Source organism: Otolemur garnettii, unplaced genomic scaffold (assembly GCF_000181295.1).
Source record: "Otolemur garnettii isolate 467f Iridium unplaced genomic scaffold, OtoGar3 scaffold00142, whole genome shotgun sequence".
Taxonomy (NCBI): domain Eukaryota; kingdom Metazoa; phylum Chordata; class Mammalia; order Primates; family Galagidae; genus Otolemur; species Otolemur garnettii.
This window is the reverse complement of record NW_003852537.1, coordinates 937,994-963,517: the sequence shown is the minus strand read 5'-3', so window position 1 is coordinate 963,517 and position 25,524 is coordinate 937,994. Positions and strand designations below refer to the sequence as shown.

Genomic DNA, 25,524 nt, shown 5'->3' with positions numbered 1-25,524 from the left:
AAAAAAAAAAAAAAATTAATTCATTGGACAAGTTTTACCAAGTCTCTATTGGCTAATAAGTATTTTTCTAAGGACTGTGACTATTCAGACAAAAAGAAAAGGCTCCTGCCCCTGAGGTGCTCACAGCTTAATGGAGGATATAAACCTAAATACACATAGTAATTATAGAGAAAGGTGAGTGAGTATTATAATCTCAGTATGTTATAAATTGCCGCAAGATATAGTAAAGAAAGAGGCTAATTTGGCTTTGCAGTTAAAAAAGCTTCACAAAAGAGCTGACAGTTGAGCTGGATCCTAAAGAATCAGCAAGAGTTCGGGAGCCAAGACACCCGAGCACTGAGACCCAGCAGCAGGAAGGTCTGTGTGGCACGGTCTTTGATGTGAAGCTAGAAGAAACAGGAATTGCACCAGGAAGGATTCGGCCCATGCCCCTCTCTCCAATCCCCTTTGGTGCAGCTCCCCCTTGCTCCTAGTACCTCAGCTGCTAGAGCTGTCATATGGCTTGTTAAAACAGTCAAATTCATTCCTACTCTGCTGTTCCAAGCTAGCCCCTCTTAATTCTTTAGGTGTCTGATTAAATAGCAACACCTCAATGAAGCCTTCTACCTATCCTGTATGTGCAATTCCCCACCCTTCACACGACCCCCAGTAATTCTCTATCCTAACACCCTGCTCTTTTCCTTCATAGCTCTTAGCAGTTTTTCATTCCTTTTTTTTGAGACAGAGTCTCACTATGTCACCCTTGGTGAAATGCTGTGGCATCACAGCTCACAGCAACCTCAAACTACTGGCCTTAAGTGATTCTCTTGCCTCAGCCTCCCAAGTAGCTGGGACTACAGGTGCTGGCCATAAACCCAGCTATTTTTTTGTTGCAGTTGTCATTGTTGTTTAGCTGTCTGGGGCCAGGTTCGAACCCACCAGCCTCAGTATATGTGGCTGGCGCCATAACCACTGTGCTATGGGAGCAGAGCCAGTTTTTCTTTCTTTATTCCACCTCTAGACCATAAGCTCCAAGGGCTCAAGGGGCTTTGTTTCCCCAGGATTGTACAGTTAGCTTAGACCAGTGATTTTCAACCTGTATGCCATGGCACACGGTGTGCCATGATAGGATCTTAGATGTGCTGTGAACAATTTTAAAGGTCATTGGGGTGGTGCCTGTGGCTGAAAGGAGTAGGGCGCTGGCCCCATATGCCGGAGGTGGTGGGTTCAAACCCAGCCCTGGCCAAAAACAACAACAACAAAAAAAAAAAAAAAAAAAGGAAGAAGAAAACACAGGGAGAGCATTAGAAATTAACAGGAGCTGACATTCAGCACTTACCATGTGCCAGGCTCATGGATTGACATAATAAATGTTCACAATAACCCTGTCCATTGGCACTTTGCCATTGGTATTTCACAGACAAGAAAAGAGAATCATAGAGCAGTTATTGGCTCAAGGTTATGAAACAAGCCAGGTGGGGAGAAAGAGATCTGGGATTTGAGCCCACATGGTTTGAGAGCTATCAGAGCCTGTGCCAGAGGCACTGACTGCATTAGATAAACCCTCCTTTCACAATCACAATGAAGAATTGTATCACCCTCCCTGAAGAAGGTCTATTTCTGAGAATTGTTGCAAAGGTGTTGGGACTTCAGAGGTTTGGAATAAAGATAGCAAACCAAAAGGGCAAAGGCAGTGGTCACATTAGGTTTACTCAAGTGAGGATATGAACGCCTAGACGTCACAGTTAAGAAGAGATTGCTGTAATCTGTAAGAAACAATTAAAAACCTATCGAATTTCATAATGCACTTCGGTGTGGCTGTGGCAGGGTCCTCAGCACTTGCCATAAATTCAAACACACACATTCATTAGATGAGACGCTGCAAATGGGTAGAAGTCTGACTGTATTCTACAAGTCTCTCAAGTTCCCTGGCTAGAAAGAACGGGTCTCACCTCAGACAGTCCTGAAACACCAAACTGGAGTTTGTGCCTCTCTGTCTGCTCTATGCCAGGTAGTAAACTATTTGTCAAGATGGAGGGACTGTGTGCTTAGAATTCAGAAACATTTCTTCCTGTAGAGTTGAAAGGTGTGCAGGAGGAAGAGTCATCCAGATGTAGTTGGCACCAGACTAACTGCCTCCCTCTGGGTTTCGGGGAGGCTTCAGGGTCTCACATCCTACAGGAAAGGTTGGGTTGTGAGGTCCACAATAACATCAGCAGTGGAGCATTCTGGAAATCTGCCTATGATGGAAAGGACTTCATTGAATTCAACAGAGAAATCCCAACCTGGGTCCCCTTAGACCCAGCAGCCTGGAACACCAAGAAGAAGTGGGAGGCAGAGGAAGTCTACGTGCATCGGGCCAAGGCCTACCTGGAGCAGGAGTGTCCTGACTTGCTGCGGGGCTACCTGAACTACAGCAGACACATCCTGGACCAGCAAGGTACTCACTACTTCCTGATCCCAGTACTGAACTAAGAGAAACCAAGGTGGCCTCAGGCTAAGAGCTCAGGGAACATGTCAGGCTGGTCTCCTCCATCCCTGAACGTCCCTCTCACACTCCCAGCTTTCACCCTCTAGTATTTGTTCCTTCCCTGGGAGGACATGATGTGGGCTCCAAAAATATATTCATCAAAATTTCAGAAAGGATGGCAGTTCAATGGCAGCTTCCCTAAATTTCCCCCATTGACAGATAGGAGTAACCAAAGGAAGCTGAGTTTCCCTTAACACTGTCCTTAAGAGGCAGAGCTGGAGCGCAAATTCCATAGTTCAAATTCCAAATCCCATACCCATTTCTCTACAACAATGCCACCTCTCTTGCTGGTGGAGAGAAGGCAGGTGTATAAAGTGTCTGTCCTAAAGGACCTGAACAAGCCAGTGTGACCAGAATTCATGGCCACAGCTGAAACTTTGATCTGAGAAGTAGTGAGAAGCAGGACTGTGCCATGGCACAGGGAAGACACTGGGGGACAGAGCCACAGGCAGCTCTAAGGAGCTGGGCTGAGACGCAGGGAGGCAGGAGCTGCAAGCCACTGAGAAAACAGGGAGGAGTGTGGGGCAGAGCAAGTGGGTGCCTCAGAAGCCAGGGCACACTCGGGGAAAGGGGATGGTGCATACAACAGTAGCCAGGGACATTTCATGATCCAAAAGAGAAGCCCTGAGGGAAGCCTCAGCCCTCCCTGACCCCCATGGAGCTCTTCTGGGGGAGGCAGGTACAGACTCAGCACTCTGCTGATCTCTGACACCCAGGGAGGGGCAGTGGGAAGGGAGATGGGCCCGGAGAAGTGGCCCTTATCCCTCAGTGTCCACACTCTATCCCTCCACAGATCCTTCCTCTGTGTCAGTCACCAGCCGCAAGAGCCTAGGAAAAAACAGTATCCTCAAATGCCAGGCCTATGGCTTCTACCCACAAGAAATCAGTCTGCACTGGACTCGGGCTGGCGAGGTGCAAGAGTCTGAGTCAGGGGGAGAGGTCCTGCCCAGCGGAGAGGGCACATACCTGTCCACCATGGAGTTGTCGGTGCTGCCTCAGGACAGAGACGCTTACTCTTGCCTTGTGGAGCACAGTGCCCTGGCCCAGCCCCTCTCGGTGTCCTGGGATCGCAGGGGCTAGGGGCACTGTGGAGACTCAGCCACAGTAGCCACCTTTTCTGCCTGTCCTGAGAGAGATAAACTTCAGAAGCCTCCATCAGTGGCATCAGCCAGGCCTAGGAGTGGTGTACGAGGCAGATAGAAAGGAGATTCAGAGAGAGAAGACGGGAACCTGAGCACAGAGCTGACTCTCAAGGCCAGGTCGCCCTACCTCACTACCCACCCCCCAATGTCTAATCTCTAGAACCTAATATACAATAACCTCATTGCCAAGCACAACACAGAAAGGTATTCTCTTTTTGATCTGAGTTGCTTTTATCACTTGTCCTATTTCTAAGCATTTGAGTTTTCTGAAATTCTTGGTTTCCACTGAAAGACGAGTTTCCTAGGTACCTTGACCTGGGCAATCCCAAGTGTCCCTTATACCACGTGGTCCCTTGAGTACTGTCCAGGCTTCCACTGCTGATATCCGCAGATGGGGCCATGGGCCCTCTTACTGTGTAGTCCTAGAAATCTGCAATCTCTTTAACAAAAAAAATCAAGCCTCTTATGTGCCTCAGTTTCCCCAGCCCTCACTCATTCCTTATAAGACATCACCATACATTCCAGCTGTTCAACATTACCCACAGCATGTTGACCAACACACAGTTAGACCTTATTTGAGAACCCTCAGTCCCCTGGGGCCCAACTCAACAAAGCAGGAACTGGCCTGAGGTTCTTAGACTCCCTCCACACCCCTTTGAGTGTGTTTGTTCAACTGATGCATCAACTAAACTGGTTTAAACTTCCGAAGACAGAGCAAAAGTCTTACTCCTGATCTTTTTATTAAGCCTCACCTCCCTATGACTGCTTTTCCTTTTGGTAAGACAAAAATGTTCTTTAAATTTCATCCTCAGCCTCCCACCCTGGATTACTCCAACATCAGTCCTCCAAGCTGAGTTTTTCAAGGAAATCATTCACAGCCTTCAGAATTCTTAGTCAACTATCTTATCTTTCTTGAAAATTGAAATTTTAGGCTCAGCGCCTGGGGCTCAAGCAGCTAAGGTGCCAGCCACATACACCTGAGCTGGCGGGTTCAAAGCCAGCCCAGGCCCGCCAAACAACGATGGCTGCAATAAAAAAAAAAAATAGCCAGGCGTTGTGGCAGGCGCTGTATTCCCAGCTACTTGGGAGGCAGAGGCAGGAGACTCGCTTGAGCCCAGGAGTTGGAGGTTGCTGTGAGCTGTGATGCCATAGCACTCGACCCAGGGCAATAGCTTGAGGCTCTGTCTCAAAAAAAAAAAAAAAGAAAGAAAGAAAATTGAAATTTTAAGGCTATGCTATATTTTTTGTTTTGATGCTTTGGCTCTAACTTGTAAATCATCTGAGAAATTACTTCTTTAAGCTACCTGAAATCCATGTTCTGATCCTCTACCTGAAAGCCATATTCTGAGGCAAAAAGTCCTATCTAAACAGGAAAGGCCCCCAAGGAAGAAAAGTCAAATAGTCAAGAGGGAAAAGCATAGACATTAATATTCAAAATATGATGATATCATGAAAAAAATAAAAGGTTAGCATTTCAGATCGATGAGAAAGCCAAAAGTCCACATGAATAGACCAGGTCTAAGGAAAATTGGAGTGTGAGACCTGGACTCACCTGTTGCAGGAGAGGTAAGTGAGTGTGGACAAGGGGAAAGAAAGCTCAGAAGACCCAAGTCATGGCCAGGTGTGGAGAGGAGGACAAGGGCCCAGAGCCATTCAGACTCCCACAGAAAACCTCCTAGAGGGACTCAGACTTCATAGGAGAATAGAAGGCCGAAAACAACATGCCAATAAGAAGGCAAAATATTTCCCTGCAGAAAAAGATTGTACCTACTTTATTCTACTGAGTCTCTAGTGCTTATGAGAGTATCGATCATACCACTAATAATATGTAATTCATGGATGAATCAGTAAATGCATGAGTAACAGCAATAGAGAGATAACACCAAATATGTCTCATGACCAATTAGGTCTACTTGGCTGAAAGACCAAGTTCTAGAAGAAAATAAGGTGAAAAAGCAGAGCTCAGCCAGATTAAAAAGGACCTTACCTGGGAATGTGTTTAAGTCCTACACCTAGGTGGCCTCTTCTGCCTATGTCCATGCACATAATCCCTCCAGTCTACCTGGTGAAGTATCCCCAGAAGAATCCTCCAGAAAGAGACAAGATGGTCCTAAGGAACTAAGAGTTATTAAAGGAGGTCCAGGTGGGGGAGGGGTGTTCCTCAGATTGCACTATCATTTGTCCTGCCTATAGGAGAATCTGTCAGAATCTTTTTTCCACATCTTCCCTCTTGTAAGATTTTCATTCCATTCCCAGGGATTTAAAAACCATCAACCTAGCTGGGCATGGTGGTTCATGCATGTAATCCCAGCCCTCTGGGAGCTGAGGGGGATGGATTGCCTGAACTCACAGGTTCAAGACCAGCCTGAGCGAGAGCAAGACCTCATCTCTAAGAATAGCTGGGCATTGTGGCAGGCACCTGTAGTCCCAGCTACTTGGGAGGCTGAGGCAAGAGAATCACTTAAGCCCAAGAATTTGAGGTTGCTGTGAGCTATGATGTCACAGCACTCTACCGAGGGCAACAAAGTGACTCTGTCTAAATAAATAAATACCATCAACCTGCTGAAAACCCAAAATTATATCTTCATCCCACACTTCTATTGTGAGCCAGAACCCTAAAAGCCCTCTCCAAGTGCTTTTCTTCCTTACTCACCACACCTTATCCATCAGAAGTTCTATCCATCCTGATCTCACAATCCAACCCCATCCTTCCTTTACCTTTCCCACCAAGTCCTCAAGGACCTGAGGTGCATGCAGCTTCCGATAGACCTGAGCCCTGACTCTGCTGTGAGAAAAAGTAACTCCCTGCATTTTGCCTTAGGAAGAGTTTTCAAGATGATCCATCTAGAATAGTATTGCTGGTACCCTGAGTCACCACCTGGATTTCCAGAGTAGCCCACCCCAAAATCAGCCTGCAATCACTATTCATTTCTCCACCCTTCCTTGCTCTCTTATAGTTCAGACCTCCATCTTCTAGCTGCAAGCTAAGGTTACTGTCACGCTCCACTTTCAGCATCCTACCCTTACTGCCTACAGATCCTCTGGCCAGATCGTCCCTGAGCCCCGCCTCCCAAGTGCCTCGGCTTGTCGCAGGGCGCCCCCTCGTGGCCCAAAAGTAAAAGCGCAGTCTGGCTGCACTCACCTGGGCTGGATTTCTTCCTGGCCCTGGCGGCGTCTGTGGCTCAGTGAGTAGGGCGCCAGCCCCATATACCCAGGGTGGTGGGCCGGGCGTCGTGGCGGGCGCCTGTAGTCCCAGCTACTTGCGAGGCTGAGGCAAGAGAATCGCCTAAGCCCAAGAGCTGGAAGTTGCTGTGAGCTGTGACGCCACAACACTCTACCGAGGGCGACGGAGTGAGATTCTGTCTCTAAAAAAAAAAAAAATCCTTTGGCTCCCTTGGAATCCAGAAGTAAGGTCAAGGTGGCGTCTCCCATTCCTAGCACCACCTTTCAGACTTTAGTTTGCAGCTAAATGTAGCAATGATGCTACATTGAAGTGCTCCACCCTTTACTCAGACTAAGATCAGAGGGGAGCTGGACTGATATCCTCCCTAACAGGAGAGCGCCACAGATGGATGCACCTCCCACTCATTCGGACTGCCAAATCGCCACCCAGTTTCTCTCTCCTGCCAGGAGAGCAGAGGGTCTGTTCAAAGAGGCCTGAATTACCTCTGGACAAGAAAGCTGTGTTCCTTCCTCCCTACCAGCTGAATAGACCTAACCCCACACAACACACATATTGACAACCTTCACTTCTCCCCACACCTCACCTCTGGGAGGCAGAAATGCCTTCTACCTAGGAGGTCAATTAACTGCTGTAAATCATTCGGAAACTAAGAGCTGCAGAGAGAAGAAACCCCAGGTGGCTGAAACGGAGGAGACCAAACAGAACTTTTCTGGAAGCCCCCTTGGCCTATGGCTCACTGTACTTCTCATTCAACAATCACGGTTTTCTTAAATTGAGGTAGATTTCACATAAGTTAAAAATCACCCTTTTGGCTCGGCGCCTGTGGCTCAAGTGGCTAAGGCGCCAGCCACATACACCTAAGGTGGCGGGTTCATATCCAGCCCCTGCTGCCAAACAACAATGACGGCTGCAACCAAAAAATAGCCGGGCATTGTGGCGGGCGCCTCTGGTCCCAGCTACTTGGGAGGCTGAGGCAGGAGACTCACTTGAGCCCAGGAGTTGGCGGTTGCTGTGAGCTGTGATGCCACAGCTCTCTACCCAGGGGGACAGCTTGAGGCTCTGTCTCAAAAAAACAACATTTCACCCTTTTAACCATACTACAATATGCAGTTCACCAAATTGTAGTACATTCACAATATCAGGCAACACTCATCACCATTTCCTGATTACAGAGTTCTTTCCACCTCTATGGATTTGCCTTTATGGCCATTTTATATAAATGAAATTATATAGTATGTGACATTTTACATCTTGCTTATTTAATTCAGCATAATATTTTCAAGGTCATCCATGCCATGGCATGTATCAGTACTTCATTCCTTTCTCTATCTGAATAATATTCCATTATATGATTATATATAATATTCTCTACCACATTATCCTGCACCAGACTTATCCACTCATCAGTTGACAGACATTTGAGTTGTTTCCACTTTTTAGCTATTATGAATAATAAAGCTGTGACGTTTATAATTTCCAAAACTTTTTGCTGGTTCTCAGATTACACCTTCTATATGGATTCTCTTTTAAAGCCATGGGGTCATTTGTCTTCTTTTTATCATTACATGAATATGAACTCAAAGTTGTCTTCAACTCCCAAAGCTTCCTCTTTCCTGTGAATCTCTTTTTTTTTTTCCAGTTGCAGTTTGGCTGAGCCAGGTTCAAAGCCACCACCCTCCTGTGAGTCTCTTTTTTACAACTGTTTTTATCTCTCTCTTTCATGTTGGCAGATTTTTTTTTCTTTTTGTTTTTTTCATGTTGGCAGATTATGTCAAAAAGCCTATACTTCTAGGCTGTCCAATACTACTGGACACTGATAAATTATAAAATTGAATCAGATGAACTTGTCATCCACCAGGCTTCATGGTACCGTTTTCACTGGTTACATTTGTCTTAGTCCACTGAAGCTGCTCTAACAGAATACCATAAATGGGGCGGCTTACAAACAACAGAAATGTATTTCTCACAATTCTAGAGGCTGAGAACTCCAAGACCAAGGTGCTAGAAGATTGCATGTGTGGTGAGGGCCCACTTCCTGGTTCATAGACAGCCACCTGCACGCTGTGTCCTCCCATGGTAGCAGGGGTGGGCAGCTCTCTCAAGTCTTTTATAAAGGCACTAATCCCTTTCATGAGGCCTCTACCAAAGGCCTCGCCTCCTAATACTATCACTTTGGGGGTTGGAATTTCAACATATGATTTTGAAGGAGACATGTTCAGTTCATTGAATGCTTATTTGTCAGTATCTGAAAATTCTTTTGCAGGGGCTGGAAAGGAGAACACTTCATTTTTCCAGAGAAGGACTGTGAATATTATGAAACATATATTAATACTTGGTATTGACCCTGTCTCCTGGCATACAACACCTTAAATCCTCAGAATCTCCAAAGAGGTGCCTTCTTGTATGCTAAAGTATGTTTTATGCTGATGGTGGCTGCAACTCCAAGTAGCTTCAGGATGAGGGATGGTCATCCCAAAGGCCAAGGCAGGATTAGACATCTGGGACTTTCAGCCTCAATTTCACCCTCCAGAGCAGCGGTTCTCAACCTGTGGGTCAAGACCCACAAGAACTGTAATAAAGGGCTGTGGCATTAGGAAGGTTGAGAACCACTGCTCCAGAGAGAGGAGAGGGGCTGAGGTTTGAGTTGGTCACCAATGGCTGTGTAATCAATTGTGCCTGTGTAATGGAGTTCCCATAAAAACCCAAATAGGCTGGGTTCAGAGAGCATGTGGATAGCCAAACACTTGGGGGCTTTCAGGAAGGCGAACAAGAGCACACCTATGTGCCAGGAGCATGGCACACCACACCCCACAGCGCAGAAGCTCCTGAATGGGACCCTTCTTGGTGTTAACCTGTGTCTCTCTTCATCTAGTTGTTGATTTACAACATAGGTTGGGCATAGTGGCTCACACTAGTAATCCTAGCACTCTGGAAGGCCGGGCAGGAGGATCCCTTAGTTCAGGAGTTCAAGACCAGCCTGAGCAAGAATGAGACCCTGTTTCTACTAAAAATAGAAAAATTAGCTGTGTATTATGGCAGGCGCCAGTAGTCCCAGCTACCTGGGAGGCTGAGGCAGGAGAATGGCTGTCACTTGCCTAAGGCTGCACCCTGTCATACCTAGTGTCACCAACTCCAGAGCCTTTCCAGACCTAGGTACTAAGTTGGGTGGTCCCTCTACCGAGGGCTGTTCTTCCTCTGGTCTGCTGGCCATTCACCATTCTTCCATATACTTTCCTTTTTTATATATTGTGTCTATATAAAGTTTAATTTTCAAACTGGAATTTGTGTTTCTGTCTATTGTCTCGTTGTTGTTTGAGGAGTGGTTTTTCAAGGATAAAAGAAACATCCTTATGTCACTAGCTTAAAACCAGAAGTCCCTAAGGACTTTCAAATTAGGAAACAGCCGCTTCCCGCAGTGGTGTCGGTTTGGGCTGTTTTCAGCTATTTGTACTCCTACTCCATTGCTGGAGAGCTTCTCAGGTTATCTTTGGTTCCCTTGATTTACTCACCTTTCTTCAGTGTTCTTTCAGTTCTTTCCTTTCTTCAAGATGAATTTAAATTTTGTTCTTGTGTGCAGCCTATCTGCTTTTTTTACAATTACATCCAGACTGCCTCCCTGTTTCTATCTGCCTGCCCCTGAGTCTGAATTTCTTTTATGGTTCCTTTATATTTTAAGTAGAGGGTATATTTTATTGCATTTTTAAAGCACTAAGGTGTCTTCCAAACTTTTCACCTTTTTTTCCTCTGGTACCAAAAAATGTTCTCAGAGATATGCTTTCCCTGAGACTCCTCGCAGTGAAAACTCCCTTTGATGACACCATGACATTTCAAAAGGACCATACTTTTGTCTCTTGACTCATTCTTGAAGGAGGTCAAATCTGTCAAGGCCCAGCGATTGCTACCAGAAAGTTGAGCTGCCTTCCACTACCTGTCCTGCAAGGTACCCCCAAAAAGGAAGTGACTTGCACAGCACTTCACAGACATTGACCTAGGAGAGAATGTTTGGTTCCTTACACAAGGTAGAGAGTCAAATGAACTTTGCAGTTCTTGCTTGGCCACTGTAGGGCACCGAGACTATACCCTATAGCAGCAGTTCTCAACCTGTGGGTCACGACCCACGAACTGTATTAAATGGTTGCAGCATTAGGAAGGTTGAGAACCACTGCTCTATAGTATACAACAGAGAGAAATAGAATTGCTAATAGGATTCAAACAAAATAATCCTCAGTATCCAGGGATCTGCCTGAAATTAAAAATCAATCTCTCATGATAAGTTCTTTACCATGTCCTGCAGCAGCATGTGTGGCAGGTTGCTGTGGCGGCTGCTGGCTGAGGAGGCCAGGTACTCCACCCCGGTGGGGCGCCTCCTCCTTCCTGTGCTCCTGGGATTCTGCCTCATGCTGCTGACTGCCAGTGGGCTTGGCAGCAGAGTGAATTCGTGTGCCACACCCAGCAGGCTGGCTGCAAGGCCGCCTGCTTCAATGCCCTTTATCCCCTCTCCCCGCTGCGCTTCTGGACCTTGCAGGTCATGTTGGTGGCTGTTCCCAGCGCCCTCTACATGGGTTTCACCCTGTATCATGTGATCTGGCACTGGGAAGAATCGGAAAAGGTGAAGAAAGAGGAGGAGACCCTGCCCCATGAAGAGCAGAGCAGCAGAGATGCCCCAGGGGCTCAAAGCCCCCTGCTGCTCTGGGCCTACGTGGCATAGCTGGGAGCTGGACTTGCCCTGGAGAGGGCAGCCCTGGGGTAGCAATATCATCTTTATGGGTTCCAAATGCCCAGCATCTTTGACTGCAAAATAGAGGCTTGGCCCTCTGTATTAACCTGTAATCTGTCCTGCTCTTCTAAGAAGACCATCTTTATAAAAAACCATGTGTTTGGGGTCAATGGGTTTTGTCTCTTGTTTACTCTTTTGGAGCTTATGCTTCTGGGTCTGAGAAGATGGTGTAAGACCCTGGGGAACTTCCCAGCAGAATCTCTTCTTCCCACCATACCCTTGCCCTGGACGGTGTAAGAAGCCTTGAGCAGACACTGACCAATCTGCCAAGCCAGCCTTGCTCCTTCCCAGAGCCCGTGTGCCCTGTGCCCCCAAACTCTGGTAAATAAGGATAACATTTTCTGACCTCCCCACCAGTGGATATGGCCAGGTGGCTGGGCCTCTTAACCAAATGAGCCCAGCTACCGCTTTCCCTTGGGAATCTAGATTTGAAGCCAATGATGCCTTCCATGTCTGCCAGGGGCAGGAACAGAGAAGAAAAGACATCTGAGTGAGCTGGGTGAACATTTGCCCCAGGGACAAGCAGAGAAAATGTCTGATGTGCCTAGAGGAAGAAAAATGAAGTCAATGATAAGAAATTAAAGATAGAAGATCATGAAAGCTCAGAAAGAAATAGGCACAGAGAGAGAGGTGGTGACATTGGCAGGAGCCATCTAACTTGGTTACTGATACGGTTCCAATTTCTGATCCCACTGTCCCTAAAGGTGCCCTCCTTTCTTGAGTAGTCTAAGATCACATGTGCTCATTGAATAAACTTCCCTGCATTCCTGACCTGCCACGTGTTCCAGAAAGGCAATGCATACGAGGAAATAAACAGTGGCTAAATCCAAGATTGAAAAGAAAAAGAAGGTGAAGGTCCTTGCCACTATTGCAAAACCAAGTTAGGACAGGAATGGTAGTACTCAGGTGGTTAAAATTTGCAAAATGCCTAAATATTATCCCACTGAAGACATGCCTTGAAAGCTGCTGAGCCATGGCTAAAAACCCTTTAGTCAGCATGTGAGAAAACTGCAATACAGCATCACACCCGGGATCATTCTGATCATCCTCACAGGAACCATAGATGCAAGAGGGTGGTTTTCCTAAGGCAACTGGACAGTGACTTGCTACCTGTGACTGGACCTCTGGTCCTCATTCAAGTTCCTCTATGAAGGACACACCAGAAATTAGTCATCACCACTGGCACAAAAATTGACATCAGTAATGTTAAAATCCCAAAGCATTTTATTGATGCTTACTTCAAGAAGCAACTGCTGCGGAAACCCAGACACCAGGAGGGTGAGATCTTTACCACAGGAAAAGAGAAATACGAGATAACAGAACAGTGCGAGGTTGATCAAAAAGCTATGGACTCACACATTTTACCAAAAATAAAGGCTATTCCCCAGCTCCAGGGCTACCTGCGATCTATGTTTGCCCTGATAGCGTTTACCCTCATAAACTGGTGTTTTACATTTCTTAAAAAGAGCCTTAAATTAAATGGCTGATAGATTTTAAAAGAAAACAAAACAAAGAAAAAAAGACTGTGGCCTATGCCAAGTTGATGGTGAGGGGTACACTTACTGATTTACACTGTCACCAGCAATGTATAAGTTCCCACATTCTCACATCTTTGCCCACACAGCCTGTTGATGGACTTTTTGGCCATTGAGGTGCACATATTAGATATGTAGGAAATGAAAGGTGGGAGATTAGGGTGACCCCCAAATATTTTCAGTGTACCCAGTCCCCACTCGCTATGTCCCATTAACCCTGCTGCTCACTATCTTAGAGCAGAACCCAGATTCTCACATCTTTCTAGCCTCACCCTCCAAATGTCCCTGTCATTGGCCTTCTCACGCCAGTGATGCTCACTCTATTCATCCCTTTGCATAAGCTGCATGATAACCTTGAACTCTGCTGCAGAGAATCCACACAGGTGTTAAGTCGGGAGCCTGGAAGCCTCAGGTATCTAATTTAGGCTGTGAATTCTGAAGTTAGGTGGCCTGGGTTTGAATCATAGTCAACCACTCCCAGTACTGACCTTGAACAAGTTAGTTAAGATCTCTGTGCTTCAGTTTCCTCATCTGCAATACTCCCTTATAGGACTGTTGTGAGATTAAATGCGTTAGTCTATGTTAGGTGCTTAGAGCAATGCCTGGTATACGGTGGTTCCCAGTCAATGTTTGCTGATACTACTGCTGCTTGGCCACACTGGTACCCCACACACTCAGCCCCAGCTCTCAGTTTCTCCTGCCACTGCCTCTCAGCTTGTAAATGTGCTTGTCATTCTCATCTTAAGAAAACAAATAAAACTCTCTTGCCTCTGTGTCCTACTTTGCTTCCTTTCACAGACAAACCTGTTGGAAGCAAAGTCCTTCCTCATTCATTCACTTTCTTTTCTCTCCCATTCATTCCTCAACTTCACAAGTTAACTTTCTCTCCAGCTCAGCACTCAAACTTCCCTCACCAAAGGACACTTCTCAACCCTTGTCTTACTTGATCTTTCCTGGCATTTGACAGTGTTGACCACTCCCCCGCTGAAGTCCTCTCTCTTGAGTTTCAGGCCACCTGTTGCTCCTCTCCTGAGTCTGCTCCTTAGGCTCCAATGTTGCATCGTTTCCCTCTACTCACTCCTTAAGGCTGGTGTTCCCCTTGGACTCCTCTTTCTGGGTAATCTCCCCACATTCATAGCTTCAGTCACCAACATTCATGAATGCAGATCTCCAGTCTGGACCTGTTTTTTGAGCTCAGGCTTAAAAATTCATTTGTTGGCAGCGCCCTAGATCAGTGGGTAGGGCTCCAGCTACATACTCTGAGGCTGGTGGGTTTGAACCCAGCCTGGGCCAGCTAAAATCAACAAGGACAACTGCAATTTTAAAAAAAAAAATAGCCTGGGGAGGGGCCTATAGCTCAGTTGGGTAAGGGGTCAGCCCACATACACCAAGGCTAGTGGGTTCAAACCCAGCCCAGGCCAGCTGAAACAATAATGGCAACAACAACAACAAAAATGGCCAGGCATTGTGGCAGATGCCTGTAGTCCCAGCTACTTGGGAGGCTGAGGCAAGAAAATCACTTAAGCCTAAAAGCCTGAGGTTGCTGTGAGCTGTGATGCCGCGGCACTATACCAGGGGCAACATAGTGAGACTCTGTCTCAAAAAAAAAAAAAAACATTTGTCCCCAAGCCATTTCTATAGGGCTGTCAATCCGTCTGGAGCCTCCTAGGCTCGCAGCACCTGTTCTGGGAGCAGTAGACTTCCCTGGGATCCTTGAACACTGATCTTTACATGCAGGATCTTTAAACACATTGTCAGATTTCCTTCTCAGATGAATGGGACAGACTGCAGCCTTCAGGATTCAGGAAAAATATTTCTGCCTTTGGGTATAGGCTCAGTTGCAGTTGCATGTCATTGCCACCAGAGGACACTAAGAATCCTGCTGATGGATTCTGGGCAGTTTTCCTAGCCGTTTTAAGGACCTGCAGGGATAATGTTTAAGATCTATTCTCTTAGCTATTTTCAAGTATACAATACATTATTATTAACTATAGTTACCATGCTGTAAAATAGATCTCCAGGATGTATCCATCCCCTCAAACTGAAACTGTACTCTTTGATATGAAGACTATTAATGACAATTAATGACATGACGGGGCATGGGGGAAAGGGAGATCAGACTGAGAAGGAGTGAGGGAGTGTGGGCAAAAAATACATACATATATATAATAATGTTTAATTCTCATACAAACTGGATTTAATTTTGATTAACATATATTACTTAAATATCAATTTTTAATCCAACATGTCAATATGTTGTTTATCATATTGCATCCTTATTCATCAGTGAAATATGTCTGTAATTTCCCCTTTATAATAATATATTTTTCCTAATTTTACTATCAGGGGTATCCAGACTAAGTAGAATGATTTTGAAGTATTTCTGTTTCTACTATCTATAAGACTTGGCGTGATCTGTTTTTTTTTTTTTAGAAATTATTTTTTGGCTCGGCGCCTGTGGCTCAAGTGGCTAAGGCGCCAGCCACATACACCCAAGGTGGTGGGTTCGAATCCAGCCTGGACCTGCCAAATAACAATGACGGCTGCAACCAAAAAATAGCCGGGCGTTGTGGCAGGTGCCTGTGGTCCCAGCTACTTGGGAGGCTGAGGCAGGAGACTTGCTTGAGCCCAGGAGTTGGAGGTTACTCTGAGCTGTGATGCCACAGCACTCTACCCAGGGGACAGTTTGAGACTCTGTCTCAAAAAAAAAAAAAAAAAAAGAAAAAGAAAAAAGAAAGAAATTATTTTTTACTTTTATTTATATATATTAGTTGTCTCTTTTTAGACTTTGGTAAAAACATAACAAGGAAAAAAAATTACGTCTCTTTTATATGAACAACATTTTTCTTTCTTTTCTTCTTTTGTTGGCATATTTTAATGAGTTAAAATTCACATAACTTAAAATCTAGCACTTTATTTTCTACAATTCAGTAATAAAGTATTTTCACAAGGTCATACACCATCACCACTATCTCAAACGCAGAACATTTTCATTGCCCTCAAAAGAAAACCCCACACCCATTAGCAGTCACTCCCTATTCCCCAACCCAAGTTCTGGCAACCACTAATCTACTTTTTATCTGTATGGTTTTGTCTATTCTGGCCATTCCATCTATGTGGATTCATACATATGGCCTTTTATCCAAGAACAATCTTTTCTATGTTTAGTCCTACCAGATGGTAGGTGTTCTGCCAATATTTGTTGATCAGTTTAGACCTCTCCAACTAATGAAGTTCTCATTCCTTCAAAAATACATCCACTTTGTATTAAGTTTTGAATTGCATTGGTTTTTCAAGCCATATTTCAGGTTGTTCCCAGACACATTCATCAAACTTTGGTGGACCAAGGAAAAAAAAAATAGATTACTCTTGAAAAGTCAATTCTCCCAAAATAAGCACTATAACCTCTTGTTATTCACTTCTGGACCAACTGGTCTCCTACACTCTTCAAGTCATTAGGAAATGAAAAACATTGATCTAGCAATAAAACACCTGTAAAGAATCACCCTCTTCATATTAATCATACTTTCTGATTTTGAAACTAGGTTCACTGTTGAGACCATGAGCAACGGAGAACTTTCTCCAGACCTCAGTGACCTGATCGTCTGGGGTAGGGGCGGGGGGAGACATCTTGATAATAGGTCATACTCCAACCCCTTAGCTGAAGCTGAGGCCTGGACATGTGGCTTCACGTACGCCTCTGGATTCTATTTATTTTTCTTTTCTTTTGGCTCATTTTGTTGTCCCTGAAATTGGGTTCACGCCCTGAGAATCAGGGATCTTCCAGTCTAGAGAACCACAGAGATGGGGAACCTCCGGAATCCTAGAGAGGTCTCCTTGGCGGGGTCGCGGGCCGCACTTCCGGCCTTTGTGTGTCCGCGGCTACAGCGGCCAGCGGGGGTCAGTACCGAGTGTGGCGGGGCTTGTGTCACTAAACGCAACTCCAGTCTCGGCCTGTTTGGCTCCGGGCCCTTTCTTGTCCTCCCAGCTGGCCGGGAAGACCAAACGGGTGGGAATGAGGGGCCGGGGGACGAAAGTGACAGCACGGCTCGACCCTTCGCACCTGCTGGCCCAAAGCAGCCCAGCGGCAGGATTCAGACCGACCCCGCCCCCTCCCGAGTCCATTTTGAAAACGACCTTGCAGAAGGTCTAGGTTGTTGAACTGGAAAACTGCACTCTGGAATTCTCAGCTTTCATCGCTTTCATTACTAAACATGCACTTACTAATCCCAGCTCTAGGTTAGGTATAGAGGAAATGAAGATTCAGACAAGATTCTTGCCTTTTCCAGAATGGGACACTCTAGCAAGGGTACTGGTCCTGACATACATTTAAGATCCTACCATATCATAAGAGAGAAATGCAGGTGAAGAGCGGAGCAGGAAGACTTCCACAAAGGAGGGGGTATTCAAAGGAGAGAGAAGAATTGGAGCTGTGGAAATGCTTTACAATCTAGTAAGAAGAATGTTCCAGATAAAGCTCGAGCAAAAGCAAGAGGTGAAAAGTTAGGAGAACAGCAGAGGAAGTGATAAATATTTAAATACCGTCCTGATAAATATTTATTCTGTGCTGGTTAGTGCAGATTCCTTCTGCTAAAAATAGGCCCCTTAAAAAATAAAATTTAAAGCTTCTGGGTTTGTTTTCTAGAGACAGGATAGCAGATTGAGAGCTGACTGCCACTTAACCTTTCTGACCCTCAAATATGTTTCTACAGGAGAGATGAAAACAGTACCTACTTAATAGGAATGAATGAGGTTAACTTTTTTTTTTTTTTTTTTAAGACAGAGCCTCACTCTTCTTGCCCAGGCTAGAGTGTGTGGGTCATAGTTCACAGCAACCTCAAACTCTGGGGCTCAAGCAATCCTCCAGCCTCCCCAGTAGCTAGGGCTACAGGCACCTGCCACAACTCCTGGCTATTTTTAGAGACAGGGTCTCTCTGGTTCAGGTTGGTCTTGAACTCCTAAGCTCAAGGGATCTACCTGCCTTTGCTTCCCAGAGTACTAGGATTACAGGCATGAGCCACCACGCCCAGCTAGAATGATACAAAGCATCCACCACCATGGGGGGGGGGGTACTAATAAGGGATAAATTTATCATTTTTACTATTAATAAACATTGAGATTGCGATAGTATCTTCTCCCATTATAGAACCTCCTTCTCTATACAGTAAGCAATGTAGGAAGAGGAAGAGCAGGAGTAAATTCCAAAAGGTGATAGGAAAAATGTGTGGGGAAACTTGACATAAACCTATTCAATCCTCCCAAAATGTGGATGGGCATCACCTACCTACCCTCTCTTATTATTCTTATAATATCTTGCAGGTTTTTCATCTGAGTGAAAAAAGGCACGAAAATGTATACTTCTAAAAAATACACTTTAGTAACCTTTTTTTCTAAATTGCTTTTTAATGACATTTTCATGTGATTTGGAATTTATGCCCACCATACAACCTTTCAAAAGTCTCATGAACTCAAGGCATGTCTACAGCAAACATGCTGAAAATCACTGAAAGAACCAAAATTGTCTCAATTTACAGAATCTCTGCCTTATTTTCCCCTTCTTGGGAATTAAAGGAAAGTGTTTTTCTTTCTTTTTTTGCCTCTGGATTTTCCTTTGAGGAAAGGGAACTTGTAGGTCTTTTTTCCTATGAGCAATTTTTTTTTTTTTGAGACCGAGCCTCACTTTGTCATCCTCGGCAGAGTGCTGTGACATCACAGCTCACAACAACCTCAAACTCTTGGGTTCAAGCGATTCTCTTGCTTCAGTCTCACTAGTAGCTGGGACTACAAGCACCCACAACACCACCTAGCTATTTTTAGAGATCAGGTCTAGCTCTGGTTCAGGCTAGTCTCCAACCTGTGAACTCAGGGCAATCCACCCGCCTCAGCCTCCCAGAGTGCTGGGATTACAGGAGTGAGCCACCTTGCCCAAGCCCCTATGAACAGTTATTAGACCAGTTTTTGTTGTGTATTTCAGTTTGGAAGCCCCCTGCCCCAGCACTCAAAATAAAACCAAACCTAACAGGATTGGGACAGACTCCTCAAAACTATGTACGTTTGTAACCAGAACTTCAAGAAAAACAGTAATAATCCTATTAAAGATGCCCAGTTAAAAAGATTGAATTCCAGGTGGCACCTGTGGCTCAAAGGAGTAGGGTGCTGGCCTCATATGCTGGAGGTGGCGGGTTCAAACCTGCCTTGGCCAAAAACTGCAAAAAAAAAAGACTGAATTCCTAATAAAAGAACACCACACTATATACACTTGCCTTAAAAACTTAAAAGAGAAGGTGGCTTGGGACAGCGCCTGTGGCTCAAAAGAGAGTGCTGGACCCATATGCTGGAGGTGGTGGGTTCAAACCCAGCCATGGCCAAAAACTGCAAAAAAAAAAAAAAGAGAGAGAGAGAGAGAGAAGGTGGCTTGATGGAAGGGCTATGTGGAAAAGATGACACTATTGAATTAAACATTGGCAAGTATAGAAAGATGAGGGCAACTGTGCCAATAAGCCTTTCCAAAATAAAGCATGTGACCACCTGAGCAAACAAGACAAAAGGTGGATGTGTACAGTACTGGATTGCCCTACAGCTTGGTGAATTCCACTTTGTTGGTGTGTTTTGCTTTCAGGTTCTGTTGCTAACTGGCACAAAACATTAACATGCTGAGAAAACTTGTGTGTGAAACAAGACTTGAAATTATACTAATATCCTTCCCTGTTTACCAAGTTGAGCTAATTCACACTTCACAAACACATTCTGAACTGTATCTGATCACTGTTTTATTTGGAACCTTTTAAAATTCCCTTGAGTTACATTTTTCTTAATTTCTCAGGAAAGGACACCATGGTTAATTTTTGCTTCTATAGCAGAAGTGCACAGTTATCCAAAACTGGGAAGGCAAGTGGGGGGAAATGGAATAGAAATATATGCAATGTGGTAGTCCTCAAGTTACAAGAGCATTTTTTTTTTTTAAACAGAGTCTCGCTATGTCTCCCTGGGTAGAGTGCCTTGGCGTCACAGCTCACAGCAACCTCAAACTCCTGGGCTTAAGCAATCCTCCTGCCTTAGCCTCCCAAGTAGCCAGGACCACAGGTGCCTGCCACAACTTCCGGCTATTTTTGTTGTAGTTGTCATTGTTGTTTAGCAGGCCGGGGCTGGGATCAAACCCACCAGCCCCAGTGTATGTGGCCGGTGCCCTAGCCACAGAGCTACAGGTGCCAAGCCACAAGAGCATTATTTATAATATATTCTGTAAGTGTAGTGGCCAGTTGCCACCTGCTCTCTCTCCCTCCTAACTACCCCCCCCACACACACACACACCACCCCTAAAGGCTGACCAGCAACTAAGACTTAAGGCTGAAGGCTATGTCTGATCTGACATCTATTCCTTACTACCTTCTTCCGTATCCCTCAGGAAATCCATGATCCCTCTTTCTTCACTTACTGCCTTAGGAAACTATCCTTTATCTGCTCACCCCCTTCATTCCATCTGTGAATTAAAAAAAGAAAATAATCAGGCCTATTTGATCAACGATAATCCAGAGAAATAGCTGTACCAAGAACAGAGAAAAACATTGAGGGGATCAGGGGTAGAGTCTGGAGGAAGGGTCTATAAGAAGGAGAGGAGGCCAGTCCAGGGTTTGGGAAGACTTTAGGAAAAGGCTGAAGAGTAGAATGGAGTCTGACCAAGAGTCAGCTCAGCTCTTACATAGTTTCAACAGGCTTTTATTATCCCTTATCAATAGGGTTGAACAGTGGGAGGAAGTTCCCAGAGGATGTCATCCCTTAGGTAGAAAGACTATTTTTGCATTCAGAACAAATCTAGGAGTTACTTGGCCACCAGCCAGGACCAGAAGAAAAGATACTGTTGTTTCCCAAGAACACCAGCCTTGAAGCATTCCAAGGGGTGGGCAGGGGGTTGATGTGATCATTCAGTTTTGTCTCCGGCCTGTTTTTTCCCACCAGATGTCTCCCAAAATGGCACTACTCTTGTCAGGACCGTGAGGGTTTCAATACTGTAAGTATTGAAGTGAAATTACACTGCTGCTATCAGCGTCTTAATCATTTGAAAGCCCAGATAACTCATTCAGAAACTCCACAGATTTAATCTCTTTCTTCAGTAGTCCTCTACTCTTCAAATACTAGCATCCAACATGAGTGAAAGTGCTTCTAACCCAATTTTATTATTTTCCTTTTGTACTTAGATGCTAGAATTACAGTAATGTTTTCTACTATTTTTCACTGCTTGTACAGAGCATTTCATCCAAGCTTTTGTGAGAGCATAATTAAGGTCTAGGACACTGTTTCATTGAGAAAAGGAGCTTCAGATTCTGAATAGCCCATCTATAGAACTATTGGAGTTTAATATGATAATGTATATATAAAAGACAACCATGTATGTTAGGATTTTAGTTTTCTAATATTTTACTGTTATAGAATAGCTTTCCTTCAATTCATACTCATTGGCTTCTTGCTAATGTTTTGAGATATAACACTTTTAATTATCTGGCCTGGAAATATTTCTAACATGTATAATGCCTTCCTGTGTGTAAAGATTTAACTAATTTTTTACTGACTATCAACACTAGAAACATCCTTCACATACTGAGGTCCTCAGGGCTCTTTGACCATTTGCTAAATGCTCCAACCTACATAATTTTCATTTCACTGTACCTTTCTTTTTAAAGAAAAAGTAAACAGAAACCTCATAGACAACAGATAATTTTGCCCAATTGAACATGAATCCTGCTTTCATGTCAGTTATTATAATAGTCTCTGATTTTTTTTTTTTTTTAAGCTACAGTCTCACTTTCTTGCCCCTGTTAGAGTGCAAGAGCGTCATAGTCTCTTAACTGGAACTACAGGTGTGCACCACCATGCTCAGCTAATTTTTCCATTTTTTTTGTAGAGTTGGAGTCTTGTTCTTGCTCAGGCTGGTCTCTAACTGCTGAGCTCAAGAGATCCTCCCACCTCAGCCTCCCAGAGTGGTAGGTGTGAACCTACCACAGGTGTGAGCCACTGAGACTAGCCTGTTCCTATATTTTCCTTACCCAAGACCCAACATTTTTTTTTCTTTTTTGAGACAGGGTCTCACTATGCTGCCCTTGGTAGAGTGCCATGGCATTGCAGCTCACAGCAACCTCAAACTCTTGGGCTTAAGCGATTCTCTTGCCTCAGCCTTCCAAATACCTGGGACTACAGGCACCAGCCACAACACCTGGCTATTTTTTGGTTGTAGTTGTCATTGTTGTTTAGTGGGCCTGGGCTGGGCTCGAACTCGCCAGCCTTGGTGTATGCGGCTGGTGCCCTACTCACTGAGCTACAGGCGCCCCAAGATGTTTCTTTTGTGTTCTGAATGTTCATTTTGCCTTCTGCAATTTCTTCTTATACCTCAGAAGACATTAACTGTGGTGGTTTTGTTATTTTTTTTTTCTTCTCCATGGTTTCCTGGCTTTCCTCTTGTTGTGGCCTGCTGTTATATAAACTGCCCAAAGATGGACCCTGTGTTGTTTTCTTCAAATCAGGCTTAGCTCACAGCCCACCAGCCAGTGCTAAGCTCAAATTCTTACACAACCATTTGCTTTAATAAGCCCAGATAAGCATATTTTCAGTCATGTTGAGCCTGCCAGCTTTCACATTCTGCAAAAAGACATCCAACATCTTCTAACCACAGGTAAGACAAACTGTAGGGCTATCAAAGATCCCCCAGTTACTGCTATGCTCCTGTGTTCTCTGACACAGAGACTCCCCACCTGGCTGCTGGACACATAAGCCTCCCCTCCAATTCTTCTCTCCTAGAGCGTTTTCTTGCCCTTCTCCCCTTGTGGGGACTGACCAGTGCTCCAGCTGTCTCTATGAGGTCTCCTGCCAAGAGAATACCCTTTCTTTCACTCCTGTCCCAGCTCAGCCCAGTAAAGCTTGTTGTACAGTTCTGCTATGTGTGGTGCTGTCTCTTCCTTGATCATTCCCCAAATCCTATACATAGATAGGAGCTTTCCTCAAACAGCATGGCTTTCCATTCACATGTTCTGTGGGGCTCTAGGAAGCTGACTGGAAGGCTTTGGGTGTGGGCAGGCTTTGTCCACCATCAGCTTCTCTTAAGACCTAGAAGATCTGGTAGGAAATGGACCCAGCTGTCAGTATCTGTCTTCAGATCTTGTCTCTTAGTCAGTTTCTCCAGTGGAAAATCCTCCAGTCTCCTTCCTGAGGCGTCCAAGCACAACTCCCACTCTGGCAGCTCAAAGGAATAGTCTTGATCCTTGAAGGTGGGAGGGGAAGATCAAGACTGCCCAACCACAGTGGATCTGAGATCCCACACCTCTTGACCATCAACCAGACCCAGCAGGACTACGGGACCCCAGGCACATTTGAGGGTGGTGTAGGTGTGCAGAAAACAAGGGACTTAAAAACATACTTACCTCCTGAGTGGAGAGCCCCTCCTGTACCACTGCCCAGGTGGTGGCTTTTATCTAGAACAGGAAATGGTTTTTCTGTTAATTGCCAAACAGTGGTGACTTGAGGCCTGTTAGGCCACAAGGTTGATGTCCCAACTACATAACTCTGCCCTTGCAGCACAAAAGCAACCAGAGACAATATGAAAATGAAGGAGCGGCTCGGCGCCTATAGCTCAACCGGCTAAGGCGCCAGCCACGTACACCTAAGGTGGCGGGTTCGAATCCCCAGCCTGGACCCGCCAAACAACAATGACGGCTGCAACCAAAAAATAGCCGGGCGTTGTGGCGGGCGCCTGTGGTCCCAGCTACTTGGGAGGCGGAGGCAGGAGACTCGCTTGAGCCCAGGAGTTGGAGGTTGCTGTGAGCTGTAATGCCACGGCACTCTGCCCAGGGGGACAGCTTGAGACACTGTCTCAAAAAAAAAAAAAAGAAAAAAGAAAATGAAGGAGCATGGCTGTGTTCCAAAAAACTTGGTTGGTGGACACTGGCATTTGAATATCACACAATTTTCACATATTGTGAACAATTATTTGTCTATATTTTTTCCAACTATTTAAAGAAATTCTTAAATCACTGGCTGTACAGAAACATGTAAGGAGCTTCATTTGGCCCAGAAAAGGAAGTTTGCCAACTGTCTTTGAAAATCATTTTGGAGAGTTTATTGTCAAAAGCTTTCGAGCCTTCTTAATCTTCCCAGAAAAGCCCCCAGCACTAATTTTTGTCTGTAGTTACAAGAGTTCCTGGTTATTTCTCCCTCCTGCAGCCTCCTAGCAGTGCCATGGAAACATAGACATTTACAAATTACCTTGGAATAGAAAAGGTGGTAACAGCAATTCCAGGAGTTCCTGCCAAGCTCTACCCCAGTAGAACAAGCTGTTCATTGTTCCCTTTCCCTGGATTTTAACTAAGGTGATAAATGAGTACAGTGGGAGGAGACAGCTGGGAAAGATGATGGCTCTGACTCCAGGCCCTGGGCATATCAAAATCAGAATCTTTGTCTCTGAGCAATAAAAACTGCTTTAAATAGACTGGTTCCTGTCTAGTCTCTGCTTTCAAATCATCTAGGAAAGAAATACCACCTATCTTAGTTGCAGGGGCAGAATGAGGGTTTGGAATAGAAAAGAGCTGCTTTTGCCACTTACAAACGTGTATTTGGGGGTAAGTCAAAAAATCATCTAAAAATCATCATTACCTCTAAAATCATCCCTATCTCATTGAGCATTTTTGTGGATTAATAAAATGACATATAGGCCAGGTACATTGGGTCACGCCTGTAAGGGAGAGAGAAATAACCAGGAACTCTTGTAGCTACAGACTCTGGAAGGCCAAGGCAGGAGCATCCCTTGAGTTCAGAAATTCAAGACCAACCTGGGTAAATCAAGATCACCATCTCTATCAAAAATAGAAAAATTAGTGGGGACTTGTGGTAGGCACCTGTATTTTCAGCCATTCGGGAGGTTGGGCAGGAGAATCACTTGAACCCTGGAGTTTGAGTTTGCTGTGAGCTAGGCGGAGGCCATGGCACTCTAGCCCAGACCCAATAGAGCTAGACCCTACCTCAAAAAAAAAAAGGAAGACATAAAAAAGGTCTGTGTCACATCAGGGTACAAAGTGTGCTCAGTAAATGGCAGATATCATCATTCTAACATCTAGACAAGAAAACTCAGAGAAGCTAAGGTACCATCCAAAAGACACACAGTTCATTAGGGGTGGGAATAGGAATACAATTTGTTTTCTCAACTCTTCACCTAATATTCTTTTTTCTACCCTGTACTGTATGAAGAGAAGAGACCTTAATTCAAAGTCCAGAGTGCTAACCATTACACAATGGGGCCAGGTAAGAGAACTTAACTCTTTTTGTTTTTACTACATTTAAAATGCTAAGGTAGGGAAAGTACCAAGGCTGTGGAATATTAGGGGATGAAGATTCTC

At 44.9% G+C, this 25,524-nt stretch overlaps 3 protein-coding genes and 1 pseudogene across 3 annotated transcripts in view; 3 read left to right on the top strand and 1 right to left on the bottom strand.

Moving 5' to 3' along the window:
- The window catches only part of LOC100965337 (zinc-alpha-2-glycoprotein-like), an 8,327-nt gene extending 3,968 nt beyond the window's left edge, over nt 1-4,359 (top strand). The window contains exons 3-4 of the mRNA XM_003798913.3: nt 2,144-2,419; nt 3,303-4,359. Of these exons, the coding sequence (XP_003798961.1) occupies nt 2,144-2,419; nt 3,303-3,589 (563 nt within the window). The 3' untranslated portion in view covers nt 3,590-4,359. The remainder of the gene's footprint in view (nt 1-2,143; nt 2,420-3,302) is intronic.
- The window catches only part of LOC100966296 (gap junction gamma-3 protein), an 84,140-nt gene extending 59,686 nt beyond the window's left edge, over nt 1-24,454 (bottom strand). The window contains exons 1-2 of the mRNA XM_003798915.3: nt 24,398-24,454; nt 23,557-23,607 (exon numbers count right to left, since the gene is read on the bottom strand). The gene's annotated coding sequence lies outside the window, so the exon portion shown is untranslated. The remainder of the gene's footprint in view (nt 1-23,556; nt 23,608-24,397) is intronic.
- Nucleotides 11,134-11,914, top strand: GJC3 (gap junction protein gamma 3). Its single transcript, XM_012810767.2, is given in 2 exon segments — nt 11,134-11,257; nt 11,260-11,914. Coding segments are annotated over 2 exon segments (714 nt in total). The 3' UTR covers nt 11,850-11,914.
- On the top strand, nt 11,975-13,074 carry LOC111728158 (annotated as a pseudogene).
- Nucleotides 24,455-25,524: the final 1,070 nt, after the last annotated feature.